Raw genomic sequence first — 15,714 nt, forward strand, 5'->3', positions numbered from 1 at the left:
ATATTTGATTTTAAGTTTGGTGTTCTATTTGTCCATAAGTGTGCTATATAGCTCAACCCCTGGATGCCACCAACATGTTTTAATTTATCCTGGCTGGCCTATTAACAAAAAAAAATAACAAATCTGCAAAGCAGCATAACTTCTCCCCAGCCCTTTAGTACACTTCCCCATTATAACCCATCATCCCCCATCATCACCCATCATTAAAGAATAGACTAACGAAGATTGAAAAATGTAAACACTGTGCAATGCCACAGGCACCCAGAGTGACTAAAGTACTGACATTTTAATCTGGCCTGGCTGACTTTTTATTTAAGAAAACAATGTAAACAAATTTTGGGGTAATTTCTTGTAGCGTGCCACCATATTTTTCTCTGCTTCAGATTCTCTTGTACTTTCAAGGGTAGACACATGTACAGTACTGTACTGTGTATGTGCACAGCTTGAAGAAAGCAAGATAAAGTAAAGTATCCGCAGATCTTTATTTTTATAACCACCTTAACCACAGATTGGGAACCTTTTTAATTATTAATATAATTGCAATTTCATTCATTCATTCATTCATTCATGCATGTATTGAAAAGTTGATAAGAATCACTTTTTCTATCATTGTGCAAAATAAGAAAACTTCTAATTATTTTAGATGGACATTCAATTTAAGGAAAAACATATGTTGCAACTTTGATGCAGGAGTACTGTACTACGACTCAAGAGATTAATAAACAGCCGGTGTGCATTTGCCCTTTGTAGTCTCAAAATTGGCTAATTTTGATATTAAAACCATTTACATTTTTAATATAAATCCCACCATAGCGTACCCACATATTTGTTACTCCAAATTTTTTGACTCATTATCTCTGTAAATATTGTTTTTCTTCATAGCATTTTATATAATTGTTCTTTCAGGAATCTAGTTACTCATACAGTAGCAAGTCCCCAATAGGGGACAGTCTGGGTAACTCTTTTTCCTCTGGTGTGAGAATAAAGGAGGAGCCAATGGATGATGACTATAATAAAGCTTTAGCACCTCCGCCTTTTGTGGACAAAATCAAAGATGAGCCAGACAATTCTGCGGTAAGATAACCATGTGTTTCTCGACAGATAAGGTGAATATGCCAAGGAATACACTATTACTTGGAGGAGGTGTGAGTGTTTTCAAGAATATGTTGTTAATTTCTACTTGTGTTCATTATATATTATAACTGCTAAAATGTAAACCATACTATCATTGCTAAATTACTAAAAAAGAGTCATTAAAGGCAAAACAAAAAAGTATATGCATGTTAGTCAAAGGTGAGCTGCCCATTTAAATATAATGTATTTTACTATGTACCAGTAAAAACAGAATGTTTGTTTTTGAAGCTGTAACAGAGCATTCTGGGAGATTCAGTGTGTTTGACACCTGAGCGATTTTCAGCTAACTGGGCAGGCAATAAAACTGCTGCTCATTCATTTCAATGATACCTCCCACCGTAGTCAGCAATTGTCAAAGACCAACTGCGGGTCCAGGCAGTCGCTAATGAAATGCATCAGGAACAGATCTGAAAACTCTGTTGCCAACATAAGCCCTGAATTGCCTTGTGTGATATTGTCCTAATATTGTTATGAGTCACTGTATTCAGGGGGACTGCTTTCTAGGTTCCATTAGGATTGCTGGACCCATGTTTGCCTAGCAGATAATCAATAAACTGTTTAGAACACAGTCGTTTTGCAATTAAGTAGATAACTTGGGGGAAAACCTTGCATGCAACTAAGGAAATCTTGATTATGGCATAACATTGTATGTGATTAGTATTACAGTCTAAAGTACAAAATAATGTGTTGGGGTAATGCTGTTTTTGTGTTGTGTATTTATCTATGACTTTTATGCCATTTGATTTTTGTATAATGTAATGAATATTTTCAGAAAAACATTTTATGTATGGAAAACTGCTGTATTGAATCTGATCTGTTTCCCTATTTCAGGAATACACCCAGCAGCCAAAATCTTCTGAAGGGGAATTGAAGATCAGCGCAGTGTTTTCAGTCAGTGGCAGCCCCTTGGGTGAGTACCAATAAATATTGAAAAGTTCTGTTCATAATACTTAAAGGGGTATACCCCTGGTTCAAAATGAGTTCAATAAATATGGCTTGTGTCCAGTAACGTAACTAGTGCTGGTGGGACCCCCTCCCATGCAATCTTCACTACAGGTTTGGATGTGCTCAAGGCTCTGACAGGCCCTGAGGGGGTGTGGGCCAGGTGTAATCGCACCCCCAGCAGTTCTACCACTGATTATATCAAGCATACTTTTTGGCTCACAAAAATCACCAATTAAACATGATTTTTTTTTATTTGCTGAGGTAAACAAGGAAATTGACGCTTTTCCATGTTTGATCCTTTCTAGGTAGATAATAAGATTACCAGTGCACTTTTATTCCTCTTTTTTATGAACTTCTGCTAAAAAAAACCCCAATAAAACAGGGGGACGATGAAGGACTTTATATTGTTGATCTAATTATCTACCTTGCAAGGACCAAAAAAATAAAGGTGATCGATAAGTTGATACATTGTAATCAGGCTGACGATATTCTGCTATATCTAGGGCCTTACCTTGCAGTGGTCTTTTTCATACTTCAGGTATTTGGTTATATGCAGGGTTAAAAATAAACTTTAAAAAGTCGTTCCCCTCCATCATAGAGTAGACCCAGCAGTCTTCCCCAGGCAAGCAAAAATCACCAAGAATGCCTTTTCTAGTGCAGGCCAAATAATGCTCGGGACAAGACTTTAAAACCAGAAGTCCAAAATGTCTTATCTTCAGGGTTTTGAATATACTTACCATGTTTGAGTTGGATTGGTCTGGGTCTTTGGGTCCCCCATATTCCAAAAACATAAATGATTGATTATTTGTTTTCTGATAAATCGGACAGTGATTAATGCAGGGATGTAATAGGGTAAACTCCACCGGATCAGAAGCTGATGTGAGTGATAAACAATCTTTGGGAAACACAGAGTATACATGTGCTAATAAAAGTATAATAAAACCTAACACATGATTCTAGATCTTCTCGTGTTTTTTTCTTATATTGAATTTTGAAATCTGACATGGGGCTAGACATATTGTTAGTTTCCCAGGTGCCCCAGTCATGTGACTTGTTCAGTTACTCTTTACTGCTGCACTGCAATTTGGAGTGATATCACCCTCCTCTCTTTCCCTCCCCAGCAGCCTAACAACAGAATAATGGGAAGGTAACCAGATAGCAGCTCCCTAACACAAGATAACAGCTCCCTGGTAGATATAAGAACAGCACTCAATAGTAAAATCCAGGTCCCACTGGGACACATTCAGTTACATTGAGTAGGAGAAACGATAGCCTGTCAGAAAGCAGTTCCATAGTGCAGCACTGGCTTTTTCTGAAAGAAAAGGATCAGGCAAAATGACCTGAGATGGCTGCCTACACACCAATATCACAACTAAAAAATACACTTGTTGGGTCAGGAATTACATTTTATATGGTAGAGTGAATTATTTTTAGTGAATAAATCTGATGGCAGGCACTCAAAGGAAATCTTCCAACGAATAGTAGAAATCAAGTAGAAAAGATTGCCTTACGCGTTTTGTGTTACAAACACTTAATCATAGGCTCTATGATTAAGTGTTTGTAACACGAAACGCGGAGGGCACAGTAAATCTTTTCTACTTGATTTCTACTATTCGTTGGAAGATTGCCTTTATTTGAGTGCCTGCCATCAGATTTATTCACGGTTGTCCGCTCCCCAAGCTGAGGGCTCAGGGCGATGCACCTGGGCCACTTCCTATATGTGGTGAGTAAATGCTCTACTCGTGAAAAACCCCTCTGCAGTCTTATTACTGAATTATTTGTAGTGTAATTTAGAAATAAAAACTATACCATAAAAATCATTACAGAATCCCTTTAATATTTTGTTATTAAACTGATCATGGGTGAACCCACTTAAGTTAAAAATAATTGCTAAGAAGAATTCCCTGGAAGTGATGCATTCTGAGACTTGGATTCTCTGCTTTCCAGTGAATCAGTGCACTACCCAAAATGACAAGCAAAGGGACTTCAAATCCCAGAATCCATAATTTTAGCACAGAACAAAGTGAGTGGAAGGGGGACAATGGTTCCTGCAATTTAATGCAGACTATCATGGTGAATCTTATTTTATTTGTATTCTCGGTATTAATGCGTTAATGCCTTAAAATAATCAGTCTAATTGGCTTTTCACTACTTTCTTTTTTTTTAATTGCAGCTCCTCAACTCTCTACAAGCTTGCAGCCCCCTATAACCTGCCCAGTAGCTTCCAAGTCTCTCCCTGCAGTTCCAGCAGTACCATCAACTTCTGTCAGAGTATCCTGTTCTGGCTGCAAAAAGATCCTGCAGAAAGGACAGACAGCATATCAGCGGAAAGGGTCCACCCAGCTTTTCTGCTCTACTCTTTGCCTCACTGGCTATACCATTCCTCCGGCAAGACCTACGACTACCCCTAGGAGAACCTGCTCCAGCTGTGGAAAGTAAATCATTTGCCCTTACTACCCAAAATATTACACACAGGTTTTTTTGGCATAGTATAAAACAATCAACAAAGTGTGCTGAAATTTGAACCAAATATATGTTCATACTTCTTTGATCTATCTCCCTTCTTTAGAAATGAATACAAACTTGACATTAGTGTTGCTCTGTATAATGTTTGATTGATTGCAGACCACTGAAGTATGTGGTGACATCACATGTATTAAAAGGGATGTTCACATACTTTTGCTATGCCTTAAAGGAACAGTAACATCAACCAATGAAAGTGTTTTAAAGTAATAAAAATATAATGCAGTGTTGCCCTGCAATGGTAAAACTGCTGTGTTTGCTACTTTTGTTTAAATAAATAAGCTGCTGTGTAGCAATGGGGGCAGCCATTCAAAGGAGAAAGGGCTCAGGCTACGCAGCAGATAAGCTCTGTAGAACATAATGGTGTTATCTCTTATCTACTATTTAACCTGTACCATGTAGCCTTTTGTCAATTTTCGCCATTGCTACTCAGTAGCTTGTTTATCTGAACTATATTAGTGTTTCTGAAGTAAACAGATCAGTATTAATAGTGCAGGGCAACGGTGCATAATATTTTCATTAATTTAAGACACTTTCATTCTTTGGTGTTACTGTTCCTTTAATCTACATAAATTGGTGATTTTTCATTTTTTTGTGGTTTTTGAAATATTTATGTTATGGTATGCAGCTCTCTGGCTTGAAATTCAGACTGTAATTTGATTGCTTGGGCTTAACTACCCATTCAACAAGAGAATTGTTGTAAAATCAAAATGGAAGAATAAGAAATAAAAAACAAGAATAGCAATAAAATAAAAGTAGCTAAAAATAAAAAGTCAACTTGTTGTTTGCCAGGTTTAGTGACAACCAAAAGTTGTCATTTGTCTATGAACTGGAAACAGTCAGAAATGGAAGGCTAATAATTGAAAATAAAATTATTAATAAATAATAATTTATAATTAATTTATGAATAAAATACAGTACAATTGAAAAGTTGCTTTGAATTGTTCATATAAGCTTAAGTGAGCAAGAGACTGGGGAGAAATATGTTCTCCCCGTGTCTGCATGGGCTTCCTCACACAACAGGTTAATTAGCGACTGATAAAAATTGACCATAGTGTGTGTGTGTTTGAATGTTATAGGTACCTTAAACTGTAAACTCCACTGGGGCAGAGACTGATGCGATTGATGTTTAATCACTGTTAAGTGCTGCTTAAATGTGTGCACTAATACCATTAAATAAAAAAAAAAAAACACTGTAAAAGAAGATGGCTATACAGTTATCTTCTGTAACATAACATAACTGATGGCAAACCACTTTTATCATGATTTATTCTGTTCAATACATGTTTTGCACATTTGCGTTGTGTTTTATTATAAGAAACTGCTACGCTGAATGTAAGAATACAGGTACAGGATCCATTATCTGGAAAGCCATTATCTAGAAAGCTCCGAATTATGGGAAGGCCATATCCCATAGACTCCATTTTAATCAAATAATTCAAATTTTTTAGACATGATTTCCCTTTTCTCTGTAATAATAGAACTGTACCTTGGACTTGATCCCACCTAAGATATAATGAATCCATATTGAAGGCAAAACAATCCTATTGAGTTTGATTAATGTTTAAATAATTTTTTGGTAGACTTTGGAGACCCAAATTATGGAAATACTGTCTATCTGGATAACACCAGGTCCCAAACATTGTTGTTAACCGGTCACATACCTGTACATAGAATTACTGAGTAGGCATGGCTGTACTGTGTTTTTCTTGTATCTTCTCATTGCTGTTGATTAGTCTCCATATATAAGAAAATGCTTTGATAATTGGTCAAATGCTGTATTGTATGATGTATTGTTAGATGATCAGATCTCGCTGCAACTGCAAATATTTATAGATTTGTTGGTCTTAAAATCATTACTAATCTTTAGGATACATATTTGTGTTTAGAGCTCCCCTCCCCGTTAAAAAAAAATATCTTGCTATTTTAAATATCTCTTCGTGCCTGACAATTTCCTGTAGCATCCTGTAGCATTTTAATCCAATCTCTAGTGTTTATCTGTGGTTGACTTGACTTGTCTTTGTAGCCCAAAATTCTTTGGAAAAGAATGCAGCTTGCAGGGAGAACTTTGAGCAGTGTAGTAAGTGTTATCATTTAATTGAAAACAAAAGAAATAGACTTCTTGTTTGGTTAGAATAGTGATCTCATCTGTGCAGTATTCGCATTTGATGAAGTAGAAATTTATGAAATTATAATGTTGTCTTTTATCCAGACTAATTGCTGATCCCAAGGATGTCATCACAGCTCAGTTTGACAATCCAAGTTCCAGCAAGGACTTCTGCAGTCAGACATGCCTGTCTGCATACGAGATTAAAAAGAAACCAACAGTTACTATACACACAAACAGCATTTCCACAAAGTGCAGTGTGTGTCTGAAAAATGCAGTGGTAAGTGGTCGCTGCTTTAGTATGTTCCTGTATATAATTGTATGTAATATCAGAATTATTTTCCCAGTTTATTGGTAACCTCTCAGCCACATTTTCAAACATACTATTTGATATGTTATAAGTATAATATCGAAACAACTTATTTTAAGTGATAGCCATCATTCTAGAATTTGGCAACCGATAATATATTACAGGTATGTGATCTGTTATCCACAGTGTTTGGAATTTGGGAACTTTCAGTTGGGCTTTTTTAGAAATATTTGTAAACACTACTAGAACTTCCAGAAGTTGGGAACTGGTCATAGCGAGCACACTAACCATAATGTTTTCCTTTAAATTTGTGGTATGTCTGTGTAAAAAAAAAAGGTTTTGCTTTTTATTGAGCAGCTCTCTAGTTCTCAATATCCACTATATATATATATATATATATATATATATATATATATATATATATATATATATATATATATATATATATATATATCAAAGGGCGTGTGAGCCTGAAACATTTAGTTTGATACTACTATTAAAGGAAGATTGCAGTGAAGCTCTGTGCCTCTGCTTCCACCATTCTTGTGAATTTATTGTAATTTGTAGTGCCTGGGCAGTAGCACAGGAGGTAAGCAATAAGAGGACTATTATTATTTGCATGCTCTGCTACAACTGTATACACATATTAAACCCTCAAATGTAATGCTGCTCTGAGTCCTCTGTCAAAAGAAACACTGCATTTCTTTCCTTCTATTATGTACACATGGGCTTCTGTATCAGACTTCCTTCCTTCAGCCTAAACCTCCTTGCCCCAGGCGTGAGCATGCTCATTCCCCCCCCCCCCACCCCCTTCTCTGCTGTAATCTGAGCACAGAGCTTTAAGTGAGCAGGGAGAGACTCAGGCATGAAGTGATGTCACACCAAGCTAATACTGCAGCTGCTATCCTAAACAAAGAGAGCTTTTAGAGCTTTTTACTTAGATATGGTATAACATTCTACAGAATAAATATAGCATTATAGCTTGCACTTTTGCAGCTAATCTATTGGCAATAAAATGCCTTGGTAGTTTTCCTTCTCCTTTGAATAGAAATATTTATTAAGAAAGAGTAATAAAATTAGCAATAAAAATACATTTGTAGCCTTACAGAGCATTTGATTTTTAGATAGGGTCAGTGAACCCCCATTTGAAAGCTGGGTAGAGTCAGAAGAAGGCAAATAATTCAAAAACTATAAAAAAAAAAAAACTATAAAAAAAAAAAAAAAAAGAAAAAATGAAAACCAATTGAAATGTTTCTTAGGATTAAGCCATTCTATGATATACTAAATGTTAACTTAAAGGTGAACCAGCCCTTTAACTATTAATTTTTGTAATTTTGTGCAGGCGGCCTTCTTCAACTTTTAATTGTGTTCCATATGACCAAAGTACCTCATCCAAATTACCTAATCAATCTGTGACCACCATTTTTGAGAAATGGTAGAATGTTTGCAGGTCTTTTCACTGCTAAGCATCTCAAAGCAGTGGGTGTACTTGTGTTGCAAAAAGTCATGTAAATTGTAATGTCCTTCCAAAAGTGCTTGTTATTAGAAACATGCTGGAGCTATTGATATGCTATATTTTCCCAAGAGTAGTCTACTGGCATCAAACAAACCTAGCATGCTTCAGAAATTATGATTTGTGGGCATTTCTACTGTTAATTATATGATTGAATTAACCACTTCAAGTACCGTAGATGTACAGTGATAGAATACAGTGACATTGAAATGTAATAAAGTATAATTTTATTTACTTAAAACCTCAGAAATATATACTTGTTTTAGTATCTGTGGTAAACGGTATATGTTTTGGACAGTGAAGCAAGGAAGCCATTAAAATGTACTTTCCCGTATCCTGATAAAATTATAATGTGTTTTTATTTTTTAAAGGAGCCTTATCATCTTTTTAATGGCATGCCTATATTGCTTGTATGACTCTGACAATTTTTTAATTTCCTCAACCTCAGTGTCTCAGTTTATCTGCTGTCTTTTCATGACCTTAGATCCGGCATGAAGTAAATTATCAGAATGTGGTCCACAAGCTCTGCAGTGATGCATGTTTTTCCAAGTTCCGCTCTGCCAATAATTTGACCATGAACTGCTGTGAAAACTGTGGGGGATACTGCTATAGTGGCTCAGGACAATGTCATCTTCTGAACATTGATGGCCAGTGCAAGAAATTCTGCAGCTCCTCCTGTGTCACTACCTTCAAACAGGTCATTATTTCTCTTTCTACACATACTATAGTATTTATCGTTCAGCCCCTTTGTATATTCTTAATCACAGAATGTCTGTGTGACGATGTAGATATAATTAGAACTCCAATTTATATGCCCAGATTTAATGGTTCTCAAACTGACACCATTTTTCATGCCATTTTTTTTTTTTATATTCTGCACACCCATTCTGTCCCTATTGCCTTTCCCATGTGAAAGCTAGAAACAATCATGCAACTGTAGTATTAATATGCATTTATTTCACAATATTTCCATTCGGCAAGAACACATTTAAAAGAATTTGATTTGTGATTATTTGTGTCTATTTAGCAGAAGAAAATAAAATGAATGCAAGCTGTGTTGAGATTAGGGTTAAGGAAACAAGTTATGATGGGCTTTATGACTAGTATATGTTTGCTGGATGTTTACATTTTCATTTGCTTTGACAAACTAGAAACCAAAATACAATGTACAATTTGACAGCAATCCTTCCCCTTAAAGGAGATTTATAGGATTAGTAAAAAAAAAAACAATTGTGTAGGCAATAATGAAAAATAGATGTTGCCAGTTTTACTTTGAGCTAAAAATGAATGTTATCTTTAAAAATGGCCCTTTGGTGGAGCTCTCAATATATTTGCTATGGCCCCTGTCCGTGTTTTAAATAAGGGGTGGACATGTCCTAAGTCCCTGCTAAAAGTTAGCTCAGTAGGAGGGGCATAGCTAATCGCAGCCCTGCATTTAGATGAGTCTAGCTGCTGATTGATTCCTATCCTACAGTGTAGTGTGCCGAGTGCTGCTGGCTCCCCTGAACAGCCTGGGGAAGATTTGGTCTAGGACTAGTAGGTTTTTTTTTAAAAAAAAAATTTCAATAAAACACTACTTTTTAAGCACATAGTAGTTAAGAGTATAATGTACTTGGTGCTTTCTTGTTTTTCATGCAGTATGTTTCCTTTAATGTGAAAGTACAGCCAGGAGAGTGATTCTTACAGGATATATTTTTTCCTTGAGTTCTGCAGAATTCAACCAAGATAACTGCTCTCTGATATTACGCTTGTCAGCAGAGATGATTGAACACCATGGGTCACACAGAATGGGTCACACAGAGCTATATTGCTCTGTAAAATTCTTATCATCTTACTGGGTTCAAGCAGTGACCGATCTGTGTTGAGATTAGGGTTATGGAAGCAAATGATGATGTCTTTTTTGGCTAGCAGATGTACACTGTATGTTTACATTTTTATTTGCTGTGACAAACTAGAAACCAAAATAAAATCTACAGTTTTGACCGCAATCTTTCCCCTTAATGTAAAAGTGTCCCCAGGAGTGAATGATTCTTACAGAGTATCCCATTGTCTAACGTACTGCAGAAATCAGCCAAGATCACACCCTGCGCTCTTTGCAAGACGTTGCGTTCTTCAGCAGAGATGATTGAGAACACAAACAGCCTGGGCCGCACAGAGCTGTATTGCTCAGTAAACTGCTTATCTGCTTACAGGGTTCAAGCAGTCACTGCTTCAGGTATGTACTGCTTATTGAGCACTGAGTTTATTGCTTATAAGAGCACAGGCACAATATGGAGACACTGAAGAGTGGTCTGATAACATGATTTGTAATCTTACATGTATTTCAATTTCAAAGGTGTGCAGGTTCAGTGTAACAGCTGCAAAACTCTTTCCATACCCCAATACCACTTGGCAATGTCTGATGGTAGCATACGGAATTTCTGCAGCTATAACTGCGTAGTGTCATTTCAGGTAAGAAAGCAAAGTAAAACACCCATTCACAACAGTTTAAACTTAACAGAGTATAAAGCAACATTATATTCCACAATGCTACACATTAGATGGACATTTGCATCAAATACCAGTAACATACAAATACTGACTTTCATAGGTGCTCGTGATGTGCAGTTCGGCCAGTCCTTGAGCCACCAAAGTGGTAATTTGCCCAGGTCCCATGGGTTTCAGCCTAGCCTGTACAGCACTAATGGGTGCATGTTGTTGGTAGTGTAGACATTTGCAGGTATTGCTCAGGTGGTCACACCTATGCAAGGCTATTTCACTTGTGTGTTCACTGACTAAACTGGAACTGTTTTTGGTCTATTAACTACCATATCATCAGGTTTTGATCCTTAAAAATAGGTGTCCCTAATGAAGGACAGCGGCTTCCCAATGAATGAACAAATTAGTCAGTTTAACCAAATTTAAACCAATTTATGGTTATATCTTCTATTTTAAATTGCAAGATTTCAGCATTTTAGAAAAACAGTATATGTAGCAGTTACAGAAAATCTTCGTCAAATCTATTTTAAACAATGAAATATTCATTCTTGGTATCGGTTGTAGAGAACCTTACTTTGTTGTTCATACTTTGCTTAATGATATGTTATCTCTTTGTCTCATAGAACCTGTTTAATAAGCCGACTGGTATGAACCCCTCAGTGGTCCCATTGTCTCAAGGCCAAGTGATAATGAGTGTAGCTGCAGGGGCAGCAACACAAGCTGGGAACAGCACCCCTTCTTTAGTCTCGGCCACCTCCACCTCCTCTTCTTCTACAGTCAGTAACTCAGCAGCTGTGGGTTTGCAAAGGTTAGCAGCACAGGCACAATCACACACACCGCAACAGGGAACCTTTCCACGGATGGCAGTGAAATTAAGGTGCCAACACTGCAGCCGCCTTTTTGCCACCAAACCAGAACTACTAGACTATAAGGTATGTATGTATATTTTTATTTGTATAGCGCTCCTTGAGAGCAAAGCACTGTATACCAGAACAATAAATTGGTAGAACAAACAGGAGGTCATTGCAATAATAAATACAAATAAGTACAAAAATACACATAAATGTAAAGTATATTTACAATACAGATTAAGGTCTCAGTGTCAAGGAGACAAAAGAATGGATTCGGCCAGGAACATAAAGAGAGAGATGAGATGTAGTTAGGTGCAGATGAGTGAAGGATTTTGAGGGTTATGAAGAGGAGTTTGTAGGTTATTCTTTGTTTTATGGGAAGCCATGATAAGGACTTCAACAGGGGAGGGGCCTGTACCAAGTGGCATAACTAGATATTACTGGGCCCCAGAGCAAATTATTGTTCAGGCCTCCAAAATGTCTAGAGGTTGATCTTTTTTACCAGTATTTATCGAAATTGTATATGAATTTGAGCCTCATGGGGCCCCTTTACCTTCTGAGCTCCCCTACAGCCTCATCGTCCACTCCCTCTGTAGTTACATCCTTCCTGCCTGTACCCTTTTGGATAAGAGGAGGACAATTCTGGCAGCAGCATTTATATTGACTGCAAAGGGTAGAGATGGGAGTTAAGTTGGCCATACATGCACTGATATTATCATACAAAACAAATTTTCGTATGATATTTGGTGCATGTATGGTGGGAGACGAGCTGACTGATAATTTTGATCGGGTGCCTTTAAGGTACCTGAACATTGGTGACTATTTGTGCTGAATCATCGGATACAGGAAGAATTCTATTGTTTCTACCTGTATATCTGTCAATTCAGCCCTACATGTGTGTGTTGAAACGAACTAACTTTTTTTGGAAAGATCTTTTCCAGGAAAAATCATAATTATGGCCACCTTTAGGAAGGCCAGTTAGTAGAAGATTACAGTAATCTAGTTGAGATAGGATGAGAGCATGCATTAGTGTCTTTGCTGTGGCAGGTGAAAGAAAAGGCCACATTTTGCCAATATTGCTTAAGATAAAGTGACAGGTTTTGACAGTGTTAATATGATCAGAGAAAGAGAGGAGTCAAAGATTACCCCAAGACATCGTGCTGAGTTACAGGGTTAAATGAACAGTACCACCAAAAAATTTAAGTGTTTTAAAATAATGAAAATATAATGTACTGATGCTTTGCACTGGTATAATTGGTGTGTTTGCTTCAGAAACACAACTATAGTTTATATAAACAAGCTGTTGTGTAGCCATGGTGGCAGCCATTTGAAGCACAGGATACTCAGTAGATAAAATAAGTTCTGAAGAATCCTATTGTATACTACAGAACTTATCTGTTATCTGTTACTACAGAGCTTATCTGTTATATAAACAAAAACAGAGTTTCTGAAGCAAGCACACCAGTTGTACCCATGCAGCACAACGGTACAGTATATTTTCGTTACTTTATTTAAACTAAACAGACTTTTTGAAGCAAACACACCAGTTGTACCAGTGCAGCACAACAGTATGTTTTTGTTACTTAATAATGCTTTCATTTTTTTGGTGTTACTGTTCCTTTAATGAGCATTCCATCAATAGAGATAATAAATGGTAGAGCAGAATCAGACTTAGGTGAAATTAGTTCCGTTTTGGTTAGGTTGAGTTTGGCGCTAGTTCATCCAGTTGGAGATTGCTAGGAGGTAGACATTTGAGCCTCAGTTTCTGCTGAAGGGGTGGATAAATCTGTCATCAGCATACAGATGATAATTCAAGCCAAATGAGTGGATGGGATTACCCAAAAACAGAGTGTACAGGGAAAACAACAACAGGCAAAATACAGAGCCTTGCGGCACCCCCACATTAAGTGGAAATGAGTTTTTGTTCGCATAGCATAAGGGAGGAAAAGAGCCAAGATGCAGCCTGGTTAAGGATATCAAGCGAATACAGAATGTGCATCAGGAGAGAGTGTTCAACTGTATCAAATGCAGATGATCGGTCAAGGAGGATAAGGATAGAGGGCTTTGGCAACCTGAAGATCATTTGTTACTCTGCACAAAGCAGTCTCAGTAGAGTGAGCAGGTCGGAGACCAGATTGCAACAGATTGAGTTGTAGAAAGTTAGTAATATGGGAGAAAACTGATATGGTGAAAATGATCAGTTTAAATTTAATGTGCATTTTTTTTTTTTTTTTTTACTCAAACAAATTTACCAGTTTGTTAAACACAAAATATGGTTTTAGGTGCATTCTTTTGCATTGTTCTGTGGCTTTTTTGATTCTATTCTCCATGCCATCTCCCCAGTCTTCTTCTTGTTGCTATTTCTTCTGTTGTGCTTTGCTTACTCAGTGACTTAGACATTTTTCTACATTTGTTTTTTACATCAGCAGATGCAGCGGGCAACTTGCTCTTTTCCCCTTTTGTACTTGCGTCCAAGTGCGCTCTTTGCACTTCTGTATAGTTTCACTCAGCGCCGACCAGTCCTTTGTGCTCCTGTTCAGAATTGAACGCTGCTGTTATTGACACACATCACTGTGAAAACCCTGGAGCTACTGTCACCTCACTGACCAGGCGGTAGCTCCAGTGTGTCCTCAGCCCCGTATCAATAGATGCAGCACACTCGGCCTAAACAATTGCATGCAAAAAACTGGAACTGATGCTGGGCAGACTACGAAAACATTCAGTGCAACTGTGTCTGACTTGCAACAAAGCACAAGTGCAGTTGCATACAACGTTGTGCCATAGTGCAGTTGAGTCATATGCAGTACAATTGCACAAGGAGTGAATTTCAACAACAAAATGCATATTTGAGCATTTCTGCCCCCAAATTATGTCCTTGTGCTCCTCCAGGCTGGCGCAATGGCTCTGGGTGAAGGCACATAAAGAAACTTTGATGAGTTCAGGGGTGGATAGTGGCACTAGCCTAAAGCTAACCATACTCCTGAAACTTGCCAAAAAGCCAGATCTTTGCCCAATATCAATTAATCAAATCGATCAATCAAAAATCTTTATTGTAAATATACTCTTACAGTATGTTGAAATTTCCTTTTCATCCATGTCCCCCCCCACCCAAGGTGCAGACATATAACCAATTTATTTAGAATTACATAATAAAACCTTCACTATTTTGAAAGAGGAGATTACAGTACTATGTTCTACCACAACATTCCTTCCAGACACACAAAATACATTTCTCTAAGCCCACCCCTCCTAGTTTTTACTATTTAATAAATACCCAAAAAAACAAGTGACATGAAGCTTACCCGTAAGAAATAAAAATTCACTGCTGCACACCACTTACTTGCATTTAGGGTGCATTCAATTCCCAGACTGCCTCCAAGTCCAATAGTATCCAAGCTATGTAAGGGGAAGAAGCACACCAATTCACACGGGCTTAAGTCTTCATCTTGTTTATTGCAGACATTGTGGCACAAGCTTTCTGGGACCAACCCCTTCCTCAGGTGCAAATACCGTATGAACCTTACATAGCATGAACCTTACCCGTGCCTTACACTAATACACATGGTTACAACCATGCCTCTTTTTTACCTCGATATATGCACAATATGATCAGAATGTGACAAATAACGTGCATTTTACTAGTAGTACATTTATCTATACTACCCATATATATCCAAGTGACAAACGTATTACATTTTACCACACATAGCTCTTTATGACATGTGAAAAGTTATACCAAAAAATGACATGACATGTGCAAAGTTATCCAAAAGTTATAGGAGGTGCAAAATTTTGCCGAAGTGACGTGCAAAGTTATACCAAAGTGACATGACATGTGCAAAGTTATACCAAA

General features: G+C 37.3%; 1 protein-coding gene across 7 annotated transcripts in view; it reads left to right on the forward strand.

Annotated features, from left to right (window-relative positions):
• Nucleotides 1-15,714, forward strand: part of zmym4.L (zinc finger MYM-type containing 4 L homeolog) — a 72,661-nt gene that overhangs the window by 31,732 nt on the left and 25,215 nt on the right. For all 7 annotated transcript variants that reach the window (XM_018244954.2, XM_018244956.2, XM_018244960.2 and 4 more), the window contains exons 4-11: nt 907-1,074; nt 1,966-2,044; nt 4,253-4,514; nt 6,815-6,989; nt 9,017-9,229; nt 10,597-10,747; nt 10,868-10,983; nt 11,634-11,942. In XM_018244954.2, the coding sequence (XP_018100443.1) occupies nt 907-1,074; nt 1,966-2,044; nt 4,253-4,514; nt 6,815-6,989; nt 9,017-9,229; nt 10,597-10,747; nt 10,868-10,983; nt 11,634-11,942 (1,473 nt within the window). The remainder of the gene's footprint in view (nt 1-906; nt 1,075-1,965; nt 2,045-4,252; nt 4,515-6,814; nt 6,990-9,016; nt 9,230-10,596; nt 10,748-10,867; nt 10,984-11,633; nt 11,943-15,714) is intronic.

The sequence above is a fragment of the Xenopus laevis genome, chromosome 2L (assembly GCF_017654675.1).
Source record: "Xenopus laevis strain J_2021 chromosome 2L, Xenopus_laevis_v10.1, whole genome shotgun sequence".
Taxonomy (NCBI): domain Eukaryota; kingdom Metazoa; phylum Chordata; class Amphibia; order Anura; family Pipidae; genus Xenopus; species Xenopus laevis.